The following is a 19,393-nucleotide window of genomic DNA, read 5'->3' on the forward strand; positions in this document are numbered from 1 at the left end:
GCAATGGTCACTTGTTCGAATTCAGTTCAAGATTTTAATTCTCATTTTTCAGGCCTTATGTTCCCATTTCCCATCTCGTCTTTCTTCCCTGACAATTCCCTACTCACCCGTACGAAAACTACATTCCTCCAAAGCCCAGTTAGAATCTACATGGTATTCAGACTTCTACTGCTTGGCTCCTACCTTATGGAATTCTTTATCTTTGCACCTATGATCAGAACTGATCTATGCATGTTTTAGAGCTTCTCTGAAAACAAATTTCTTTCAACTAGCATGTGGAGAGCTTGGTGGGGAACTTGTATGACTACAATGTTTGTCACCTGATTATTGTATTGTGATGTAGTTTCTCAAGTTCTCAAGTTTATTCAAAATTTGTTATCCCGCCTTTTTAAACTGAGTGATTGTGCCACTTTCCTGTCTGTAATTGGAGTTCCTTTTCAATTATTTACTTATTCTACTTCGACCCACTCGTTAGTAGAATGCAGCATAGTAAGTCTGTAATAAATGATAAACAATAAACATACAGATTGAGGTATGGAGATCATGGAAAACTTTATTTCTGTTGCTAGACAATAAAACTGGTGCTTTAATCATATTTGAAGGACGTGACCTTGAAATCACCTTCCACAGACATATAGGTAATCTTGTCATAGCCATGCCTGTTGGGGAATGAGATTTCGTGACCATCTGGCAGTTTCACCTCAAACTTGTCTCCATGTAGCTGGACGGAGAACTGTGGAAAAAAACAAGAGATATCTGAGCAAAGGGGCTGACAAGCTGATGATGAAGTGGTAATATTTAACCCACAGTTGTCAGCAGCTTTTTAAACACTGGCTGCTTTCAGATTTTTAAGCTTGGGTAGTCAGTGCTGGGCCAACCCCATAACAGAAGTTATCTGGGTATTGAACAGCTATCCAAACAAGTTAGGAAAACTAAACATTGCAGTTTTAAGCTGGGGGGGGGGGGGGTTCAAGTTTTTTAAAAAAGATTGCTCCTGCTTCCTCCCACCAGACCACAACAGATGGGCCCCATGTAAGACCTGGGGGTTCTTGGATTGAGGTGGGTAGAAAGAACATCAAGGAGGGGGGGTTTCCTGAATTGAAGGAATCAGGGGTACTCCTAAGTTGGGAGGAGCTTGGAAAGAAGGTGCTGAGCTGGGTGGGAAAGGGAGCTATGAGGGAGGATCAGATTGGAAGGGTACATATATTTGAATTATCAGATTGGGGAACTAGGGAAATCAAAGGGAAGATCAGATTGGCAATCTGGAAGCTATGACCTAGAAGTTATGGGATGCTGGTCTATATTCAGTGCCAGCAGCCACATAGTTAAGCAGCCAAAGACAAGCCTTTTCTGTAGTCCTAACTGGTCACTTAGCTATGCAGGTACCAGCACTGAATATGGTCTGTGCTCACATAAGGGCCGGGTCCTCTCTGACTCTGCCCCTGGACTATCCCTCCACTGCCTGGCTTTAGAATGATCGTTTAGAGCTGATATTCAGCAACATTGCCTGGTTAAGTGACTCAGAATATCAGCAGCTGCCCCACTCAGCTTGTTTGAACTGGGCAGTATCTAGATAAGAACACAGCTCAGCTAATTATTAAATCTTGTTTGCTAACAAATTCTGAGGAATTTTAAAATGTAAAAATGTTCAGCACAGGCATGGAAGAGTATCATGGGATTTGGGGCAGAGAGAGGAGTTCTGAGAGAAGAAGGTGGCTACAGTGGACAAAGGCCTTTCTCCTAGGACAAGCAGGATGAGTCAGCCACATATGGGTGTTGTCCCAACAGCTCCCAATTTGCGGATAAGCTCTCCAATAGCTCAGAGAGATTTTTTTTTTTCTCTGAGCACGTGCAGTGCCCGGGCCCCACTGGGCATGCCCGAGCCCTACCCATTTCCCCCTGCTTCCCCCTAATCCCCAGTCTTTAGTTTCCGCCCGTTCCCATCGGTCGGATTTTCTACAGCTCTCCATTACAACTTTTCTATTCATCAACTTGAAGATGCCTGAATCATCTAAAGAAACAACTGGGATGCAGGAGGAGGATGAACACACTGGATCCTCATGAATTGTGCGCCCACTGATTGGATCCGGCGCTCGAGGTTTCCGTGTTGCTTGCATTGTGCGCACATGTCACCACGTGCACGCAAGCTAAGGAAGAGGGCACTGAGAGACTTCATGAAGAGAAGTGAGGCCCGAGAATCTTCCTCCAGCAGCCATCCTCATCGGAATGCAGCAGCGGGGGATCCACAAGCTACAGTGGCAAGGAGCCTCCAGGATGCCCTGGCTCAGCTAATCCCCCCGCCTGCACTTGGCCCGGTAGAGAAATATCTCCCGGAGTCCCTGCATGTTGCCGCTTACAGCCAGCCTCTGCAGGGCAGCCGATAGGAGTCTCGCCAGACTGAGAGATCTCTCCAGGAGTCCCTGCATGTTGCCACATACAGCCAGCCTCTGCAGGGCAGCCGATCGGGGTTCAAAGGTAAGTCCTATCTGCTTGTTTTTGGGAAAACCTCTGATAATCTGTTGCAGCCCCGAGGGCTCTGCCCCACCCTCCTCCCAATCTGAATTTAAGGAGAAAGAATCTCCCATGCTTCTTTCCCTTGGAGGGGATCTGCAGACCTCTCCCCCCAGTAGGAGACATGCTGCCCCAGAGTTCAGCTTGTAAAGGACATGCTGGGGAAAAAAAACAAAAAAAAAAACAACTCGATGTTTCTTTCCCTCTTGGGGTCCTGCAGAGTCTGCAATTCACACCTCTCCCACCCCGCCCCCTCTCATGTTGGGAATGAGGAGTCTGCCTTTCTCAGCAGGGTGCTGATATCATCAGAGATGCGGCATGTCAGACCATGCCTCTCCAAAGGTTGGGTTTGAAACTCCTCAGTCTAAAAAGCTGTTTGCTCTTCAAAATACCTAGGCAGAGTGCTTTTCCAGCTAGCATGAGGGACTCTAATACTTTCATGATTTCTATAGCACTGAAAGGCATATGCAGCTCTGTACAGTTTAATATACAATAGGCAGTACAGCAGCAGAAGCCCACTCAAGAGGCATTATCACTCCTTTTTCTCTGCCTCCAGGCACAGTGGGAAATGCAGCCAGGAGCACTGGCACAGATGAAGGGGTGCATCTTGCCCCTTCTCTGCAGGCTCTCCCCCCCTCTCAAGAAGGACAGAGAAGGGCGGTGGGGTACATGGAGCCACCCAACCAGTCAAGTGGAGCAGCACATGAACCTGCGAACCACCAGGGGTGGGACCAGCAGCCACAGTTAATCCTCCTGCTGACCCACTCCTCTCTCAGTGGGCTACACTCCCCACAATGCCCCCGTTTAGAGGGAGCCACGCACAACAACATGGTGCGGTCCAGCGGCATGCCATGCACCCAAGCAATGGAGGAACAAGCTACACGGAACAGCCTCCAGCCACGCCCCGAGTCACCACCCACAAATAAATAAATATTTACAAAAAAAAACCAAAAACCCACAAACGAGGACTCACCCCAAGTCACTCCAGAAACTCACAGCCTTTCTCAAGATCCACGTGGGTGGACAACAAGTACCCAAGACAGAGTACTACAAGACCTGAACTACCAGTACCAGTACTTCACGCAGGCAGAGGCGATTCCAGTCCACAAGAACCTCCTGGACTGCAGAGACAAGATTTGGCTGACTCCCTCCTCAGGGCAACCAACATCAAGGAGACTGGGATTGAAGTACCAGATCTTTCTAGCCCAGGGATTCGACAACCCGCAGCAGCCATACATGGACATTGCGGTAGCTTAAGAGAAACAGGGCAGCATGACCCCCCCCTCCAACCCCCGTCAGGGAAGGACCTGAAAAATCCTGGTGTCCATGGGGAAAAAGACCTTCGAGGGCGCAATGCTGAGCGCACAAATTGCTGCGCTCCAGTTCCAGATGCAGCTTTATCAGGAGGCCAGTGAGAGGAAATAAATAAATAAAATAAAATAGGGACTCCAGCTCACTACTGAGCCAGTCCACACTGGCAGCAGTCTGTGCCCCAGCGCTCGCAACAGTAACATAACTGCTACGCAAATAAGCACCGCCCGAGGGGCAGGGGCATCCAAGGGCAGCCCTCTCCCCAAGACAAAAACAGAACCTTGACCACCCTCCGGCCCAGCAGGATCAGATTGTCTGAGAAGACTTGGCCCAGGATCACCATCGACCAGTGGGCCCTCAGCATCATCAAGCAGGGATTCCGAATTCATCTCCACTCCCGCCCCCCCCCCCTCTCCCTGAGTGGGCGGAGCACCCTCCATCTGACGACCCAATTTTCCTGCAGCAAGGAGAGGACCTGCTTCGACAGAATCAATAGAGGCGGTGACGAACAGAGGAGATCACCAAGGGGTTTCTACTCCAGGAACCCCCCCGTCACCATGGACAAGGACAATGCTCGTTCCTGGATCTCTGCAAGCTCAACAGGTGCATACACAAGGTCCAGATGCACTCTCTGGGTACAGTCTTGGCCCTGTTACAGCCCGAGTATTGGCTAGTATCCCATGCACCCAGCCCACAGGAGGCATCGTCGCTTCTAAAGACAAGACAGACGCCTCCAATATAAGGTCCTGCCCCTTGGACTCTCAACGGCTCCAAGAGCGTTCACAAAGTGCATGGCAGTGGCACATCCTCGCCTTCAAGGGGTGCGCGTCCTATCTTACCTCGACAGCTGGCAGCCCCGTCAACCACCATAACCCTCCTCCAAGAACTGGGGTTCCTCATCAACTACATGAAATCCCACCTGTTACCCACCCAGGGGATATCGTTCATCTGGGCAGTCATCGACACACTCCCCCATGAGAACAGGGTGGTACCCAGAACCCACCCCCGATTCTTGCCGAAGGTGGCTTCACCGTGCCTCCCGGCACTCTACATCTCCCCACAGGGAGGCACACTGCCACCTCAGCAACACCTCCTGGACTGTGTGCGGGCCCTGACTATGCAGCAGATTAGACAAGCCTCAATTGTTCGTCTCCTACGACCAAAACAGACCAGGACTTCCGGCCACCAAACGCAGGCGCTCGCGCTGGATATAAGAGTGCATCCCCTTCACCTATAGAAAAGCGCAGCATCAACCGCAGGTGGGAGCCAACGCCTACCAGCGCAGAACCATAGCCAACACAACGGCTCATCTGCACCACACACCAATAGGGGACATCTGCGATGCAGCCACTTGGTCCTCCATGCACACCTTCACCAAGCACTACTGCCTCGACATAGCATGCCACGCTCCAAATGCATTCGGCCGAGCAGTCTTGGAAGTGGCTCTTCCCTCGCGGGAGGGACAGCAACCACTAGCACAGCCTTGACAAACACTGATCAAGTAGGGTGTTATAAATATCGACAAATACTGATCAAGTAGGGTGTTATAGATATTGATTAAGTAGGTCTTCCAGCACTCCTGCCTAGACTGAATGTGGAATAGGCAAGTATGAATTGTCACTGTTGACCAGTTGGTTTCTCACTGTTCATTGATTGTCATTGACCAGTTTCACTGTTCTGTGAGTTAAGTAGGTCTTCCAGCAATCCTGTCTAGTCTGAATGTGGAATAGGCAAGTATGAATTCTCATATGCAAGTACGAATTGTCACTGTTGACCAGTTGGTTTTCTCACTGTTCATTGATTGTCATTGACCAGTTTCGCTGTTCTGTGAGTTAAGTAGGTCTTCCAGCACTCCTGTCTAGACTGAATGTGGAATAGGCAAGTATGAATTCTCACATGCAAGTACAAATTGTCACTTTTGACCAGTTGGTTTCTCACTATTCATTGATTGTCATTGACCAGTTCACTGTTCTGTGAGTATTATTGCTCAGTTAACACAGCACTTTATCTAAAACCTTGTTTCCACAACTTCACCTGCTTTGCCTGATTACCCTGCCCGGCTCGGCCTCCACAGCCAGGCGAGGGATGCACAAAGCGCTAAGGCGCAGGTCCAGTCAGTACATCCCTTGGCTAGGGAGTCACCCATATGTGGCTGACTCATCCTGCTTGTCCTAGGAGAAAGTGTAGTTACTTACCTGTAACGTAGGTTCTCCGTGGACAGCAGGATAGTCAGCCACACAACCCACCCGCCTCCCCATACGGCCGACCCGGCCACAGCTAGGAACATCCTAGGGATTAGGGGGAAGCAGGGGGAAATGGGTAGGGCTCGGGCATGCCCAGTGGGGCCTGGGCACTGCACGTGCTCAGAGAAAAAAAAAAAAAATCTCTCTGAGCTATTGGAGAGCTTATCCGCAAATTGGGAGCTGTTGGGACAACACCCATATGTGGCTGACTATCCTGCTGTCCACGGAGAACCTACGTTACAGGTAAGTAACTACACTGTGCTTGACAAGGTGTAGGAATGGCAGGGGGATAGAAGTCTGCTAGCTAGAAAGTGTGTTATAAAACACCCGCAAATGCCAGTAAATACAGTGCGTTTACAATATAAAGATGCACTAGCAATGCCATCAGCAAACTATGTATGGCCCCCCTCGATATGGCTACATAACTGAGGCACCCTCCGGGAAAACAAACCAGGGCTGCAATAACCTTTTAGGATAAACGGACCCCTTATCCCACACACGCCCACAACCAGTCCAACATACAATTTCCAACAATACGTACCATACAAAACATAGCAGTCAAAACCCCAGTCAAACCCCAATATATGCACCAACCATTTTGTTATTAATTACTCGTGCTATAGCTTCTGTTTTCTTGTTTTGATGTTGGCTGCTTTATCAATAAAAATTATTTAAAAAAGAAAGCGTGTTATACAGGAGCAGAAATCTGTGATGGGCTTTATGAAGGATAAGTGGCAATGAGGAGTAGGAGAGAAAAGAGGAGGATGGTGCATGAATAGTGGGATGTGAGGGGAGTATTCAGAAGGGGCAGCTAGACTAGGCAGACTAGGCGCTCATCTAGGGCAGCATCTTCTGAGAGGCAGCTGCAGGCAAGGCAAAAACCGTGGAGCCTGACAGCCCCACAAACCCAAAAACTATCCACGCACACCTTTATAGAAACAATGGGGGAGCAATTTTCAAATCGTCCAATTGCTTTGGAAAGCTGCTTTTGGAAATTGTCCTCATTGGGGGTCATTTAAGAAAGCATTCTCTGCATGTAAAATTGTTTGAAACATGGGAAACGGTTCTTATAAAATGGTGCGGAAAAGCATACTGTTGATGTTCCTTGGAGCGTAGGTTGGCATAAGAGGGGCAACAATTAATGTGTGCAAGTATTTCACAAAATACGTATATGTACAAATTTACACCTTCCTATTTAGTAGGGAGCCTGAATATTATTTCAAGGGAGAGGGGGACAAAGCTGCTGAAGGTTTGTCTGTGGTGTCTAATACCCTTGCAGTGACACTGGTGGCAAAGAGCTAGAAGAGTGGCCATGTGAGGAGGGTTGAAACTGAGGACTAACCCCTTCTCTCTCTCTTTCCTCCTTTCCCCCTTCCCCAACTCTGCTGCTCTGAGAAACCCCAGAAAAGGTTTCTAAGGGAGCAATGGTAACGGAATGGGGGTAGAGGGGCATTAAGGGGGGTTGGAAATGCATAGAATAGGAAATGACGAAGATGCAGTGACAGAGAGCATGAATGTAAGACTTTATGAGCTGTCATACTGGGACAGACCGAAGGTCCAACAAGTCCAGTATCCTGTTTCCAATAATGGCCAACCCAAGTACCTGGTGGGATCCCAAAGGAGTAAAATAAATTCTAAGCTGCTTATTCTAGGAAAGTGTGCAGTGGATTTTCCCAAGTCCATCTTAATAATGATTTATGGGCGTTATCTATCTATAATAATAAAACGCTAAGCACGCATGCGCACTCTTAACGCCGTGTTGCCTGATCTGTAGTTCCGTGGCTGGCAGAGTGCGCATGCGCGCTTACCACGCATCTCTCTGTCTCGCAGCGGGCTTGCCGGCTCCAGCGAGACAAAGTTCAAAGCCCCCGCCGTGGCTCCTCTATCGAACCTCACCAGAGTCAGAGAAGACTTCCGACTCTGGTGGGGATCGAGAGAGGAGACGTAGCGTCGGCTTTGAACTAAAAAATGAACTTTGGCTGGCCGGAGCCAGCAAGCCCGCTGCGACACAGAAAGATGGCTCCCTTACTGCCCCCCCTTCCTTTCCCGCGGTCCCGACTACAAACCTGCCGATTCCAGCAGCGTGTGCAGCACTCTACACACTCTGCCGCATCTCTGATGATGTCATCAAGGATGTGCCAGAGTAAATCAGGGCAGTAGAAGGCCCCGAAGCAGCGTGTGTAGAGTGCTGCACACACTGCTGGAATCGGCAGGTTTGTCGGGACCGTGGGAAGGGAAGGGGGGCAGTAAGGGAGACGGCCAGACTGTGGGAAGAGAAAGGGGAGGTAGGGGAAACGCTGCTGCTGCATAGGGAAGTGGTGTGGGGAGAGGGAAATGGAAGGGTAGGGAATGCTGCTGCTGTGGCTGCTGCACAGGGAAATGGAGAGGGAGGGAATACTGCTATGGCTGCTGCACAGGGAAGTGGGGGGGAGAGAAATGCTGCTGCATAGGAGGCAGGGAGAGAGACAGATAGATAAAAAGAAAGACAGACAGTGGAAGGAAGGGAGACAGAAAGAAAAGAAGAAAGACACAGGGGCAGGGAGAGACACAGAAAGACAGACAGACAAAGGGGGCCAGGGAGAGAGACAGACAGAAAGAAAGCCAGCGGGAGGGAAAGAGAGAGACAGAAATAAAGACAGACGGACATATATTCTAGCACCAGTTAATGTAATGGGCTAAAATACTAGTACCCTATACCTTTTTTAAACCCTACTAAGCTAACAGCTTTTACCACATTCTCTGGCAATGAATTCCAGATTTTAATTACATGTTGAGTGAAGAAATATTTCTTCCAGTTTGTTTTAAATCTACTACTTAGTAGCGTCATTGCATGCCCCCTAGTCCTAGTATTTTTTAGAAAGAGTAAACAATCAATTCACATCTACCAATTCCATTCCACTCGGTATTTTATAAACTTTTATCATATCGTCTGAGCCAATCTGCCCAGTACATCCTGGAATACAGAGAGAGGAGCCTAAGGCCTTCATTGATTCAGATGCCTAAGGCCTCTCCCTTGAGCCAATCAGGGCCTTAGGCCCCTCCCTGTGCACCCCATTTTGGGGTGGTGGGCCTGCGAGCAAGAAGGACTGGGCATCCCTCCTGCTGTCATTTTAATGTACAGGTACGGGGGGTGGTTCGGTGTGTGTGAGGGTGGTTCAGGTGGGGGGGCCTGGTGGGGCATCTGGTGGCAGGAGGGAGTAGGCATCCCTCCTGCTGATATTTTGTAACATGGGAAAGAGGAGGAGGAGAGGGGTCAGTTTGGGGGGTCCTGGCAGGGGGGGGGTTCAGTTCGTGATGGCAGGAGGGAGTGGGCATCCCTCCTGCTGATTACTGAAGTACAGGATGCTGTGGCTGGGCAGACTGGATGGGCCATTTGGCCATTATCTGCCATCATATTTCTATGTTTCTAAGCAAGAAAGGGAAAATAATAATAATAATCCTAAAAAAGGGAAGACCCCTCCCCTTTTACAAAGCCGCACTAATGCCTGCCGTGCGGCTACCATGGCAGCTGCCACTAGCACAGCTTTGTAAAAAGGGATGTGGGGTAAGGCCCTGATTCACTAGGGCTTCTTTCCAATTCTCTTTCTATAGGGGGGGGGGAGGAGTTTATTAATCTTAGCCTTAAGAGAGAAAAGGCTGCATTTTTTACAAGATTAATAAAAAATTACATTAAAAAAACACTCTGAAATCAGATTTCATGTCAGGTGTGGTACAAATCCAATCAGCAATTTATCAAATGACAGTTTGGGTGCAAGATTTTGACAGCAGCATTCTACAACAGTTCTCCTTCCTTGCTTGCTCCCAGTCTCTTACTTCAATCACTCTTACCTTCCCCCCCCCCTTCTCTTTCCCCACTGTGACTTTAAAGTGGCCCTGGCAGCCTCACCTTGATATCGGAGCCCTTGTGGAAGCTCATGTGATTGTGTCTCTCCTCTGAGCCCCATGAATCACCCTTCTTGGAGTTGCAGACAATCACGGAGTCATTCAAGCGAGGGTTGAAGTGTAGTCCTAAGTCAGAGCTGCTCTTACCCAGGTTAATGGAGAAGCTGGAGGAAGAGGAAAACAACCAGCAAGAACCCACAAAGTTAGCCCCGTGCATCAGGAAAGGATGACTGTCTTGTAAGAGTGTGAAATATTCATCCTAAGAAGGGAGGAAGTGAGCATTCAGGTTATATAGGGTAATGCTTCTCAACCCAGACCTTCGAACACACCTGGCCAGTCGGGCTTTCAGGATACCCAAAATGAATATGTATGAGATAAATCTGCATGCACATTCATTACAGATAGCCTGAAAACCTAACTGTTTGGGTGTGCCCAAGGATTGTATTGAGAAGTAATGATATAGAGGGACAGCTACAGTACCTAGAAGGGAAAGCAAATATCTATCTATCTATATATTAGGGTGTGTGATTCATTTTCAGATCAACCAACCATTCTGTAAATTTTTGGAAGACAAAATTATTAAATTACTTCCATTCCAGTCAATAGAGCAAGCAATTTTGCACTCTAACAGTGGGGGTTTCCATTCATTTTTTAATCCACCTTGATGGCAGGCCTTTGCTACAGAGGTAACAGCACCCCCAAGGCATCAAGGGTGCCATGAAGACCCCCTGACACACTGGCATAAATACTCCAAGGCAAGAGGAAGGGGGTAAAGCAGCACCGACAAGGAATTCTACCTGCATCTGTTTTAGAACATAAGAACATAAGAATTGCCGCTGTGGGTCAGACCAGTAGTCCATCGGACCCAGCAGACTGCTCACGTGGTAGCCCTGTGGTCAAAGACCAGTGCCCTAACTAAGACTAGCCCTACCTGCGTACGTTCTGGTTCGCAGGAACTTGTCTAACTTTGTCTTGAATCCCTGGAGGGTGTTTTCCCCTATAACAGCCTCCGGAAGAGCGTTCCAGTTTTCTACCACTCTCTGAGCGAAGAACTTCCTTACATTTGTACGGAATCTATCCCCTTTTAACTTTAGAGAGTGTCCTCTCGTTCTCTCTACCTTGGAGAAGGTGAACAACCTGTCCTTATCTACTAAGTCTATTCCCTTCAGTACCTTGAATGTTTCAATCATGTTCCCTCTCAATCTCCTCTGTTCGAGGGAGAAAAGACCCAGTTTCTCTAATCTATCACTGTACGGCAACTCCTCCAGCCCCTTAACCATCTTAGTCGCTCTTCTCTGAACCCCTCCTGCTCGCCACCCGCCCCTTCCCGCTCCTCCTCCTGCCACGTGTGCGCCCTTTCCCTTAACTTCAGCACGAGCAGCCGCAAATTAGCTGCTCGCATCGGCTTCGGCGCTCTCTCTGATGTCACTTCCGGGACCCATGCCTAGGAAGTGACATCAGAGAGAGTGCTGAAGCTGACATGGGCAAGTTCATGGCTGCTTGCGCCAAAGTTATAGATACGCAGCACGAGGGGCGGGAAAGGGGTGCCACGGCCCCGAGTGCCGCTCTTCCTCACTACGCCACTGTCAGAAGCAGCTCTTTGTGAAAATACTTAGCTAAAACAAGCTAGTGTACGTATGGAGAGGGTCACCATATGGCTCCAGAAAAAAAAGAGGATGGATTGCTTTCTTTTTTTTTTCTGGTGCTCAATGTGTTTTATTGGTATATTGTGACTCGACATGATCGTGTTTCGGCCCAACCGGGCCTGGCTCAGGAGTGTATCAGTAGAGTGATTATTGTACCTAGTCTCTTCCCAAGAATGGCATAAAAACACTCTTTTATAACGCAGCAAATGGCTCCCCGTATCCGAAAACGCACTTTCCTCCCTCCTGCTGCAGGCTTTTAAAAAAAGGTACGAGGGGGGCTGTTGGGAGGGAGGGAAGCTTGCTGTTGGGCGGATTGCTTTCAATGGAAGTAAAACCCAGATATCTCAATCCGTCCTTTTTTTTCTGGAGCCATATCGCAACCCTACTTATGGAGGTATGCTACATTCATGTAGTAAAACCAGAATTATTTTGCAGTTATATGTGTACTCTTTGCTCCGTTTACAAAGGATGCTGCAACGTGGCAAGACATTTATTTAAAATTTTTTAACCCGCATATCCTACAATTCTAGGCGGGTAACAGCATACCATACATAATAAAATGACTTGCAAATATATAACATAACCAAACTAAAACAACAATACTAAAAACTTCATTAAAATCAAACGTTGAGCATATTCATCCACTTCTGTGCACCCACCTAGCTTGGAAAGGGAAGAAGGTGGCAAGCCTCAAAGCAAAGCCAAATTATGTCAAATCCAACCCGTAGTGACTGACAAATGCTTTATTGACAATTTCTACAAAAGTTCAATGATTAGTCCATTTATTTATTAATTCACTTTTCTATACCATTCTCCCAGGGGAGCTCAGAACAGTTTACATGAATTTACTCAAGCATTTTTCCCTATCTGTCCTGGTGGGCTCACAGTCTATCTAATGTACCTGGGGCAATGGGGGGATTAAGTGATTTGCTCAAGGTCACAAGGAGCAGCATGGGTTTGAACCCACAACCACAGGATGCTGGGGCTGTAGCTTTAACCACTGGGCCACTCTAGAAATCAAAATGTAGTAAAAGTGAGCGAAGTCTAGGACAATCGGGCCATTGTGACATCATTCATGAGGTTGGCTCTTAGACATTGGTGGAATGAAGCATTATGATGTCACAATACCAGCTCAGAGGCTGAAGCTTTTTACACTATTTATTTATTCAGTTTTCTATACCATTCTCTCAGGGGAGCTCAGAACAGTTTACATGAATTTATTCAGGTACTCAAGTAATTTTCCCTGTCTGTCCCGGTGGGCTCACAATCTAAAGTACCTGGGGCAAAGGGGGGATTAAGTGACTTGCCCAGGGTCACTTGGAGCAGCATGGGTTTGAACCCACAACCTCAGGGTGCTGAGACTGTAGCTTTAACCACTGTGCCACACACTCCCCACATACAAAGTCCCGACTAGGATCCAAGTTTCGGTGACTTCGTTGCCTTCCTCACGGGACACCCACATAGCATGCCAGAAAGTCTTAACAGAGTAAGCTCTCACTCACAGAAAAGCAGCATGTGTGTACAGTATATGCCTTTTGCCCTGCTGTTCCTCTGCTCTTTCACAATCAAACCTCTCACCATGGAGTCTGTCTTCTTCTGTACAGTTTTCAGATGAAACACTGTCTCAGTGGGGGGGGGGAGGGGGGTTCTGATACACAAACCGTATAGTACCAATTTACAAGCCACTATAGTCCTATGAAATCCAGGAAAGCTACAGCAAGGCTAGGATAGGGTTGTTTGGCTGTTTGTCAAAAAAGTTTCAACATGATTGGTGAAGTAATTCTTGCTTCTTTGCTGGCCCAACCTAAAGTAGCTCCACTGTGTCTGGCCAAGCATAGAGATAGTCTATGGGGCCGGGAGAACTGCCTTTAGTGGATCTAAAAATGAATGAAAATAAATGATGCGCCTAAGTTGTGCTTGGATCTGGTCATTTTCTATAACAGTGCACATAACTTTTAGGATCGCCCACAATCCGCCCATGTTACTCCCTTAGCTCTCTTTTGAGATTTGCACACTACAGCGGCCACACACCACTATGTGCCTCCCAAGCTGTGTGTGTAACTTCTAAATTAGTGCCAATAAAAGTCAATCTGGAGGTGTTAATTGACAATTATTGGCACCAATTAAGCACATAAGCACATAAGCATTGTCTCTGCCGAGTCAGACCATAGGTCCATCATGCCCAGCAGTCCGCTCCCGTGGTGACCCCCCAGGTCAATGACCTGTAGTGATCTATTACTCAAGAGCATTTTGTCTTGTATAGTAACCCTCTAATTGTACCCCTGGATTCCCTTACCCTTTAGGAACTCGTCCAATCCCTTTTTGAAACCCAAAACTGTACTCTGCTCAACTACCCCCTCTGGAAGCGCATTCCAGGTGTCCACCACCCTCTAGGTGAAGAAGAACTTCCTAGCATTTGTTCTGAACCTATCTCCCTTCAATTTTTTTGAGTGTCCTCTAGTTTTTGTTGCCCCCGCCAGTCTGAAGAATCTGTCTCTCTCGACCTTCACTATACATAATAAAATTTGCGGACAACACCAAACTATTCAGTGGAGCTCGGACTAAAGAGAACTGCGAAGAATTGCAAAGGGACTTGAACAAACTAGGGGAATGGGCGACGAGATGGCAGATGAAGTTCAACGTTAAGAAATGTAAAGTATTACATGTGGGAAACAGAAACCCAAGGTACAACTACACGAAGGGAGGGATGTTATTAAATGAGAGTACCCAAGAAAGGGACTTGGGGGTAATGGTGGACATGACAATGAAGCCGACGGCACAGTGCGCAGCGGCTGCTAAGAGAGCGAATAGAATGCTAGGTATTATCAAGAAAGGTATTACAACCAGAACAAAAGAAGTTATCCTGCCGTTGTATCGGCGATGGTGCATCTGGAGTACTGCATCCAATATTGGTCGCCGTACCTTAAGAAGGATATGGCGATACTCGAGAGGGTTCAGAGGAGATTGACACATCTGATAAAAGGTATGGAAAACCTTTCATATGCTTAGAGATTGGAGAAACTGGGTCTCTTTTCCCTGGAGAAGAGGAGACTTAGAGGGGATATGATAAGAGACTTACAAGATCATGAAGGGCATAGAGAGAGTAGAGAGGGACAGATTCCGCGTGAGCGGACTGCTGGGCATGATGGACCTCAGGTCTGACCCAGCGGAGGCATTGCTTATGTTCTTATGTTCTTAAGTTGTGCATGTAAATTGGCTGTTTGCACTGATTTTCACACACAGTGGTGTTATATACAGAATTTAGGTATATGGCCAGGATTCACTAACTTGCCCTGGGCAGGTCCGACGAATTCAGGAGACTCCAACATGCAGATGAGAGTGATCGGAGGAACGCCCCCATCTGCAGCAGGAGATTGGGGCTGACAGGGCAGAGAGCAGGGCTGCAGGAGGCAGGGCAGTCGCAAAGGACTTCAGCGACTGGTCCTCAGAAGTCGCTTTTTTTTTAATCGGCCAGCCCAGTCGGTGTTGCAGGGTTTTGTTTAGTGAATCGCATCCCTGCCTACTTTGCATGCCGTTGCCCTCATTTGCGTGCGCGGATTGGAGGATGGTCGGAAAACAGGTAAGTGAATCGGGCCGGGGTCGCAAACCGATCAGTACACGATCGGTTTGCTTTGTGAATCTAGGCCTATGAGATTTGGATGCTTAATGTCAGAGAATAGTGTAGTGTAGAACCAGATGCGTGCAAACATCCTAATTGGTACCAATTAACATCAAGAATTGGTAGTGCCCAATTGTTGCCATTAATTGGCTCATTAACTAATTAAGGTGCATGCACATCTCAGAATTGTGCCCAAATCTGGGTGACCTTTATAGAATTTGGGGTATAGTAGCTGAACATCACTGCTGTACATACAGCTACTGGTAGTCAGTGGTCTATGCGTATATTCCGTATCCTGATCATCTAGGCCAGTGGTTCTCAACCCTGTCCTGGCGGACCACCGGGCCAATCGGGGTTTCAGGCTAGCCCTAATGAATATGCATGAGAGAGATTTGTATATAATGGAAGTGACAGGCATGCAAATCTGCTCCATGCATATTCATTAGGGCTAGCCTGAAAACCCGATTGGCCTGGGGATACTCCAGGACAGGGTTGGGAACCACTGATCTAGGCAATGAGCATTTTAAAATGTCACTGACTGCCACTACTACTGAATTCTCTGTCCTAGGATTACCGGATGTCTGGATTTCCTTGGCCATGTCCTCCTTTTTGAGGATACGTCCGGGGCTCCGGATGGCTTTTCAAAGCCCGGAACTTTGTCTGGGTTTTGAAAAGCCTCGAGCAACAAGTGACGTCGGGACGGCCTCTGCACATGTGTGGATGCAACACGGTGACGTCATGTGTGCATGCGTGTGATGTTATCGTGTCACACCAGCGCATGCGCAGATGCCGTCCCGATGAGCAAACAGGTTGAGGGGGGGCTGGGGCAGAATGGGGCATGACGCGGGAGAAATGGGGGGCCGGGCCATGAGTCCAGATTTTCATTTACGAAAATCTGGTAACCGTACTCTGTCTCCACTTTGGAAGCAGCAGATGGAAAAGACCCATGTAGTACCTCCACTCGTAGCTTCAATGGGGGTAATTCTCCAAAGGTCGCCAAAATGTAGGCACCGGGATGGTGCGTGCCAAGTGCAAATTTTGAAACAACAGTTGTGTATTCAGCTGGCGTTATAGAATACTAATGTAAGTCTTTATATATTGTGACAGGGAAGTGCCTGTCAGCAGTTTAAACCCGGTTTTAAACCCTGCCTTGCAAAGGGCTGTCCCTATTCCTAAGCCCAGGAGACTGTCTAGTATCCCTGTGCCTATCACTAGGAGCCAACAGGCAGGGCAAGGCAGAGAGGCAAGGACAGAAACCATAACGTCTAGTTTGGGGCACTATAATTCCTTTTATGATTCCTTGGGCAAAGCTCTGACAAAACCTCTGAGAAAGAAAACCAGCACAGGCATGGTTAATGAGGGGGGTGTGGCTAGCAAGGAGGACGAACCCAGAGGGAGAGTGAGATTAGGCTTGCAGCATAAAATGAGCCCAGGTGGAAACAATAGGGGGAGGGCTGAGGAGATTACGGACACTGTGGAGAATACTGGAGAGAAGACTGGAAGGAGGAATGCAGGGAAGAGCCGGGCTGCACTAAGCAGGAGAGAGCCTACCAAGAGGTCTCTGTCCCAGACCTTAGCTAAGGCACAGCTGGTCTTACAACCCTCCCGAGTGACCAGACTTCTAACTCCTCAACAGCAGTGCAGGGAAGTAGCAAAACTTCCAGGACAGGGCTGTCCGTTAGCTGGCCCTGAAGGGAGTTCTTACCCTAGCTCAGAGAATGGTGATTCCCTAATGGAATTAGAAAGGGCGTTATCTGAGAGCAGTGACATGGAATGCAATCTCGCAGCATGGGAGCTCCAGGAGAGTCACAGATAACGAGGTATGAATGGGGGAGGGGAATGAAAGTGAATGTTTGGAAGTAGCGTTCTTTCTCCCTTAGTCTAACTGTGAACTAGTATGCATGAATTACTTAGAGCCCGAGAGGAAAGCCTGTGAAGATAGGGAAGGAGGTGAGAACCTGTAAGTAACCTCCTCTGAAAGCTTGCACGGAACTTAGAGTCCCGATATAATTTAACCCTGAAGCAGGAACTTTGGGAGGGGACTAATAGCAGTCTGAAACGGTTGGGTGATAAAGTTCCCTAGCCCTACTCTGAGAGCTTGGGGTAGTGGGGGCATTGGGCTTCAGGTGGGACAGTGCTAAAGCTTCATAACAATTTTTCAAACAGAAAAAGCAAAATCAGGAGAAAACGTTTTGGTTTTATTTTTGGCTTTTCTGCCTGGACATCAGGCTGGACTGTATGAAAGTATGTTTTGTTTGAGTCTCCTCAACTCAGAGGAACTGCTGAAACCCTAGTGCTGTAAACTGAGGGAAATAAAAGAAAAGCTGAACTTTACCACTAACGCCGCCTCCATTAATTATTTCACTGTTTCCCAGGGGAAGTCCTCCTGGGAGCGCTTGGTCCTTACGCCTGGGGCGGGAGCTGGGTTGCCAGCGCTAGGCTTACCCCCGGCCCCGCCACAATATGCACCTAACTTCAGCCATGAGCACTTAAGCTCAATGGCTGGTTTAATTGGTCACATCTATTTGTAGGCAATTAGGCACTTAAGGCTAGATTCACTAAGCACATCGATCGTGTCCTGACCAGTTTGCGAGCGTTCCCCGACCCCAACCCGATTCACTAACCTTCTGGACAATCAGTCTCCCACCCGATCCAATCCACCCTTTCAAATGATGGGAAATGGCATGCCATCGATTCACTAAACCATCGATTCACTAAACAGAAGAATGAACACTGATTGGGTTTGCTGATCCAAAATGAAGCGACTGCTGAGGGCCAGTCGCTTACTGTCCTTGCCGACTCTCCTGCTCTCTGCCGCCCTGAAATCCCAGTATCAAAATTAAAAAAAAAAACCACATCAAAATAAAAAATAAAATTGTACATATGCATACTCCTCCCTTTTAATATATTGTGCAAAAAGTGCAGTGCAAGCCCATGGTTTTAACCTGTGGGTTAAAAATCTGACATGTTCTGTTCCATAGTCTGGTTGCAAAGCGTGTTCTGTTCCATTCTGTCTGCACAAATTGAAATGATTCCTTTGGGGAGCTGCATAATATGTTGACCTGTCTTTTCTTCATGTACCTATGCTTCTTGCCACATATACTACACCTTAGGGCTTTGAATGTCCACTCGTGGGGCCAGCAAGTAAACTGCAGCCACCCCTCCCCCTTAATTTTGACCTCCCTTGTGCGGAGAGCAAGTGAATGCGCGGATCGCATATACAGCCAACCAGTATGGTCTGCACATGTGTCGCGATCGCTCTGCAGCGATCCGTAGGATGTGCGTCCGATCAGATAATTTGCATGAGGATTCTATAGTGAATCGGTCGCCCGGCAGAACTCGGCCACGAATTGCCCAACAATGATCCAGACCGGTGAGTTTAGTGAATCTAGGCCTTAAATGCTAGTATTCTATATCCTGTGTGCATAACTGCTTGACAAACTCCTGACCCACCCATTCCCCTCCCAGGTCTATATCCCCTCTTAAAGTTGTCTGCTCTGGCATTTGGCCAGGCAGCTTACAGAATAACAACTTTAAGAGCAGTTACACATCAGTTAAGGTCAATTATAGCTTATTATTGCTTGTTATTGGCTTAAGTCACATACACAACTGCCCTTATTCTATAACTTGTGCACACTAGACAAAATTTTAGGCATGCAGCTGTCTAGAATTAGGGGGATTTTGTGTTCCTATGCTCACTGAATAATCTGTACATACCTTTCCCACCCTTTGGGGGGTTATGCACCTTTTCTCGTGTGTTGTGTATTAGCTGCTCTGTCAGAAATTCTGGTTGGTTGATGGTGCAAAAGAAATGGAAGAGATTTAGAGGTGCATATGCAAAAACCCACTGAGCAGGGTAACCACATAACTATCCAGGTTTTGAGTGGCATTTATCCAGTTATAAATACTGGTTGACATCCTGTCTGCAGTTAACTGGGTAAAATTAATTTTTATTTTATTTATTCACTTTTCTATACCATTCTCCCAGGGGAGCTCAGAACGGTTTACATGGATTTATTCAGGTATTCAAGCATTTTTCCCTGTCTGTCCTGGCGGGCTCACAGTCTGTCTAATGTAAGATGGCTATTTGGCCAAGTTATCCAGAAAACTTTGGCTGGCCACAGCTGAACACCAACACCGACTGACTAATGATAAACTGTGCCCCTAGAACACCAGCAGCA

General features: G+C 47.7%; 1 protein-coding gene across 3 annotated transcripts in view; it reads right to left on the bottom strand.

Annotated features, from left to right (window-relative positions):
• Nucleotides 1–527: 527 nt before the first annotated feature.
• LGALS2 (galectin 2) overlaps nucleotides 528–19,393 on the bottom strand; it is a 101,694-nt gene continuing 82,828 nt past the window's right edge. For all 3 annotated transcript variants that reach the window (XM_033929911.1, XM_033929910.1, XM_033929909.1), the window contains 2 exons: nucleotides 9,952–10,111; nucleotides 528–733 (listed from right to left, as the gene is read on the bottom strand). In XM_033929911.1, coding sequence (XP_033785802.1) covers nucleotides 587–733; nucleotides 9,952–10,111 — 307 coding nt within the window. In that variant the 3' untranslated portion in view covers nucleotides 528–586. The remainder of the gene's footprint in view (nucleotides 734–9,951; nucleotides 10,112–19,393) is intronic.

This window comes from Geotrypetes seraphini, chromosome 2 (assembly GCF_902459505.1).
Source record: "Geotrypetes seraphini chromosome 2, aGeoSer1.1, whole genome shotgun sequence".
Classification (NCBI taxonomy): Eukaryota; Metazoa; Chordata; class Amphibia; order Gymnophiona; family Dermophiidae; genus Geotrypetes; species Geotrypetes seraphini.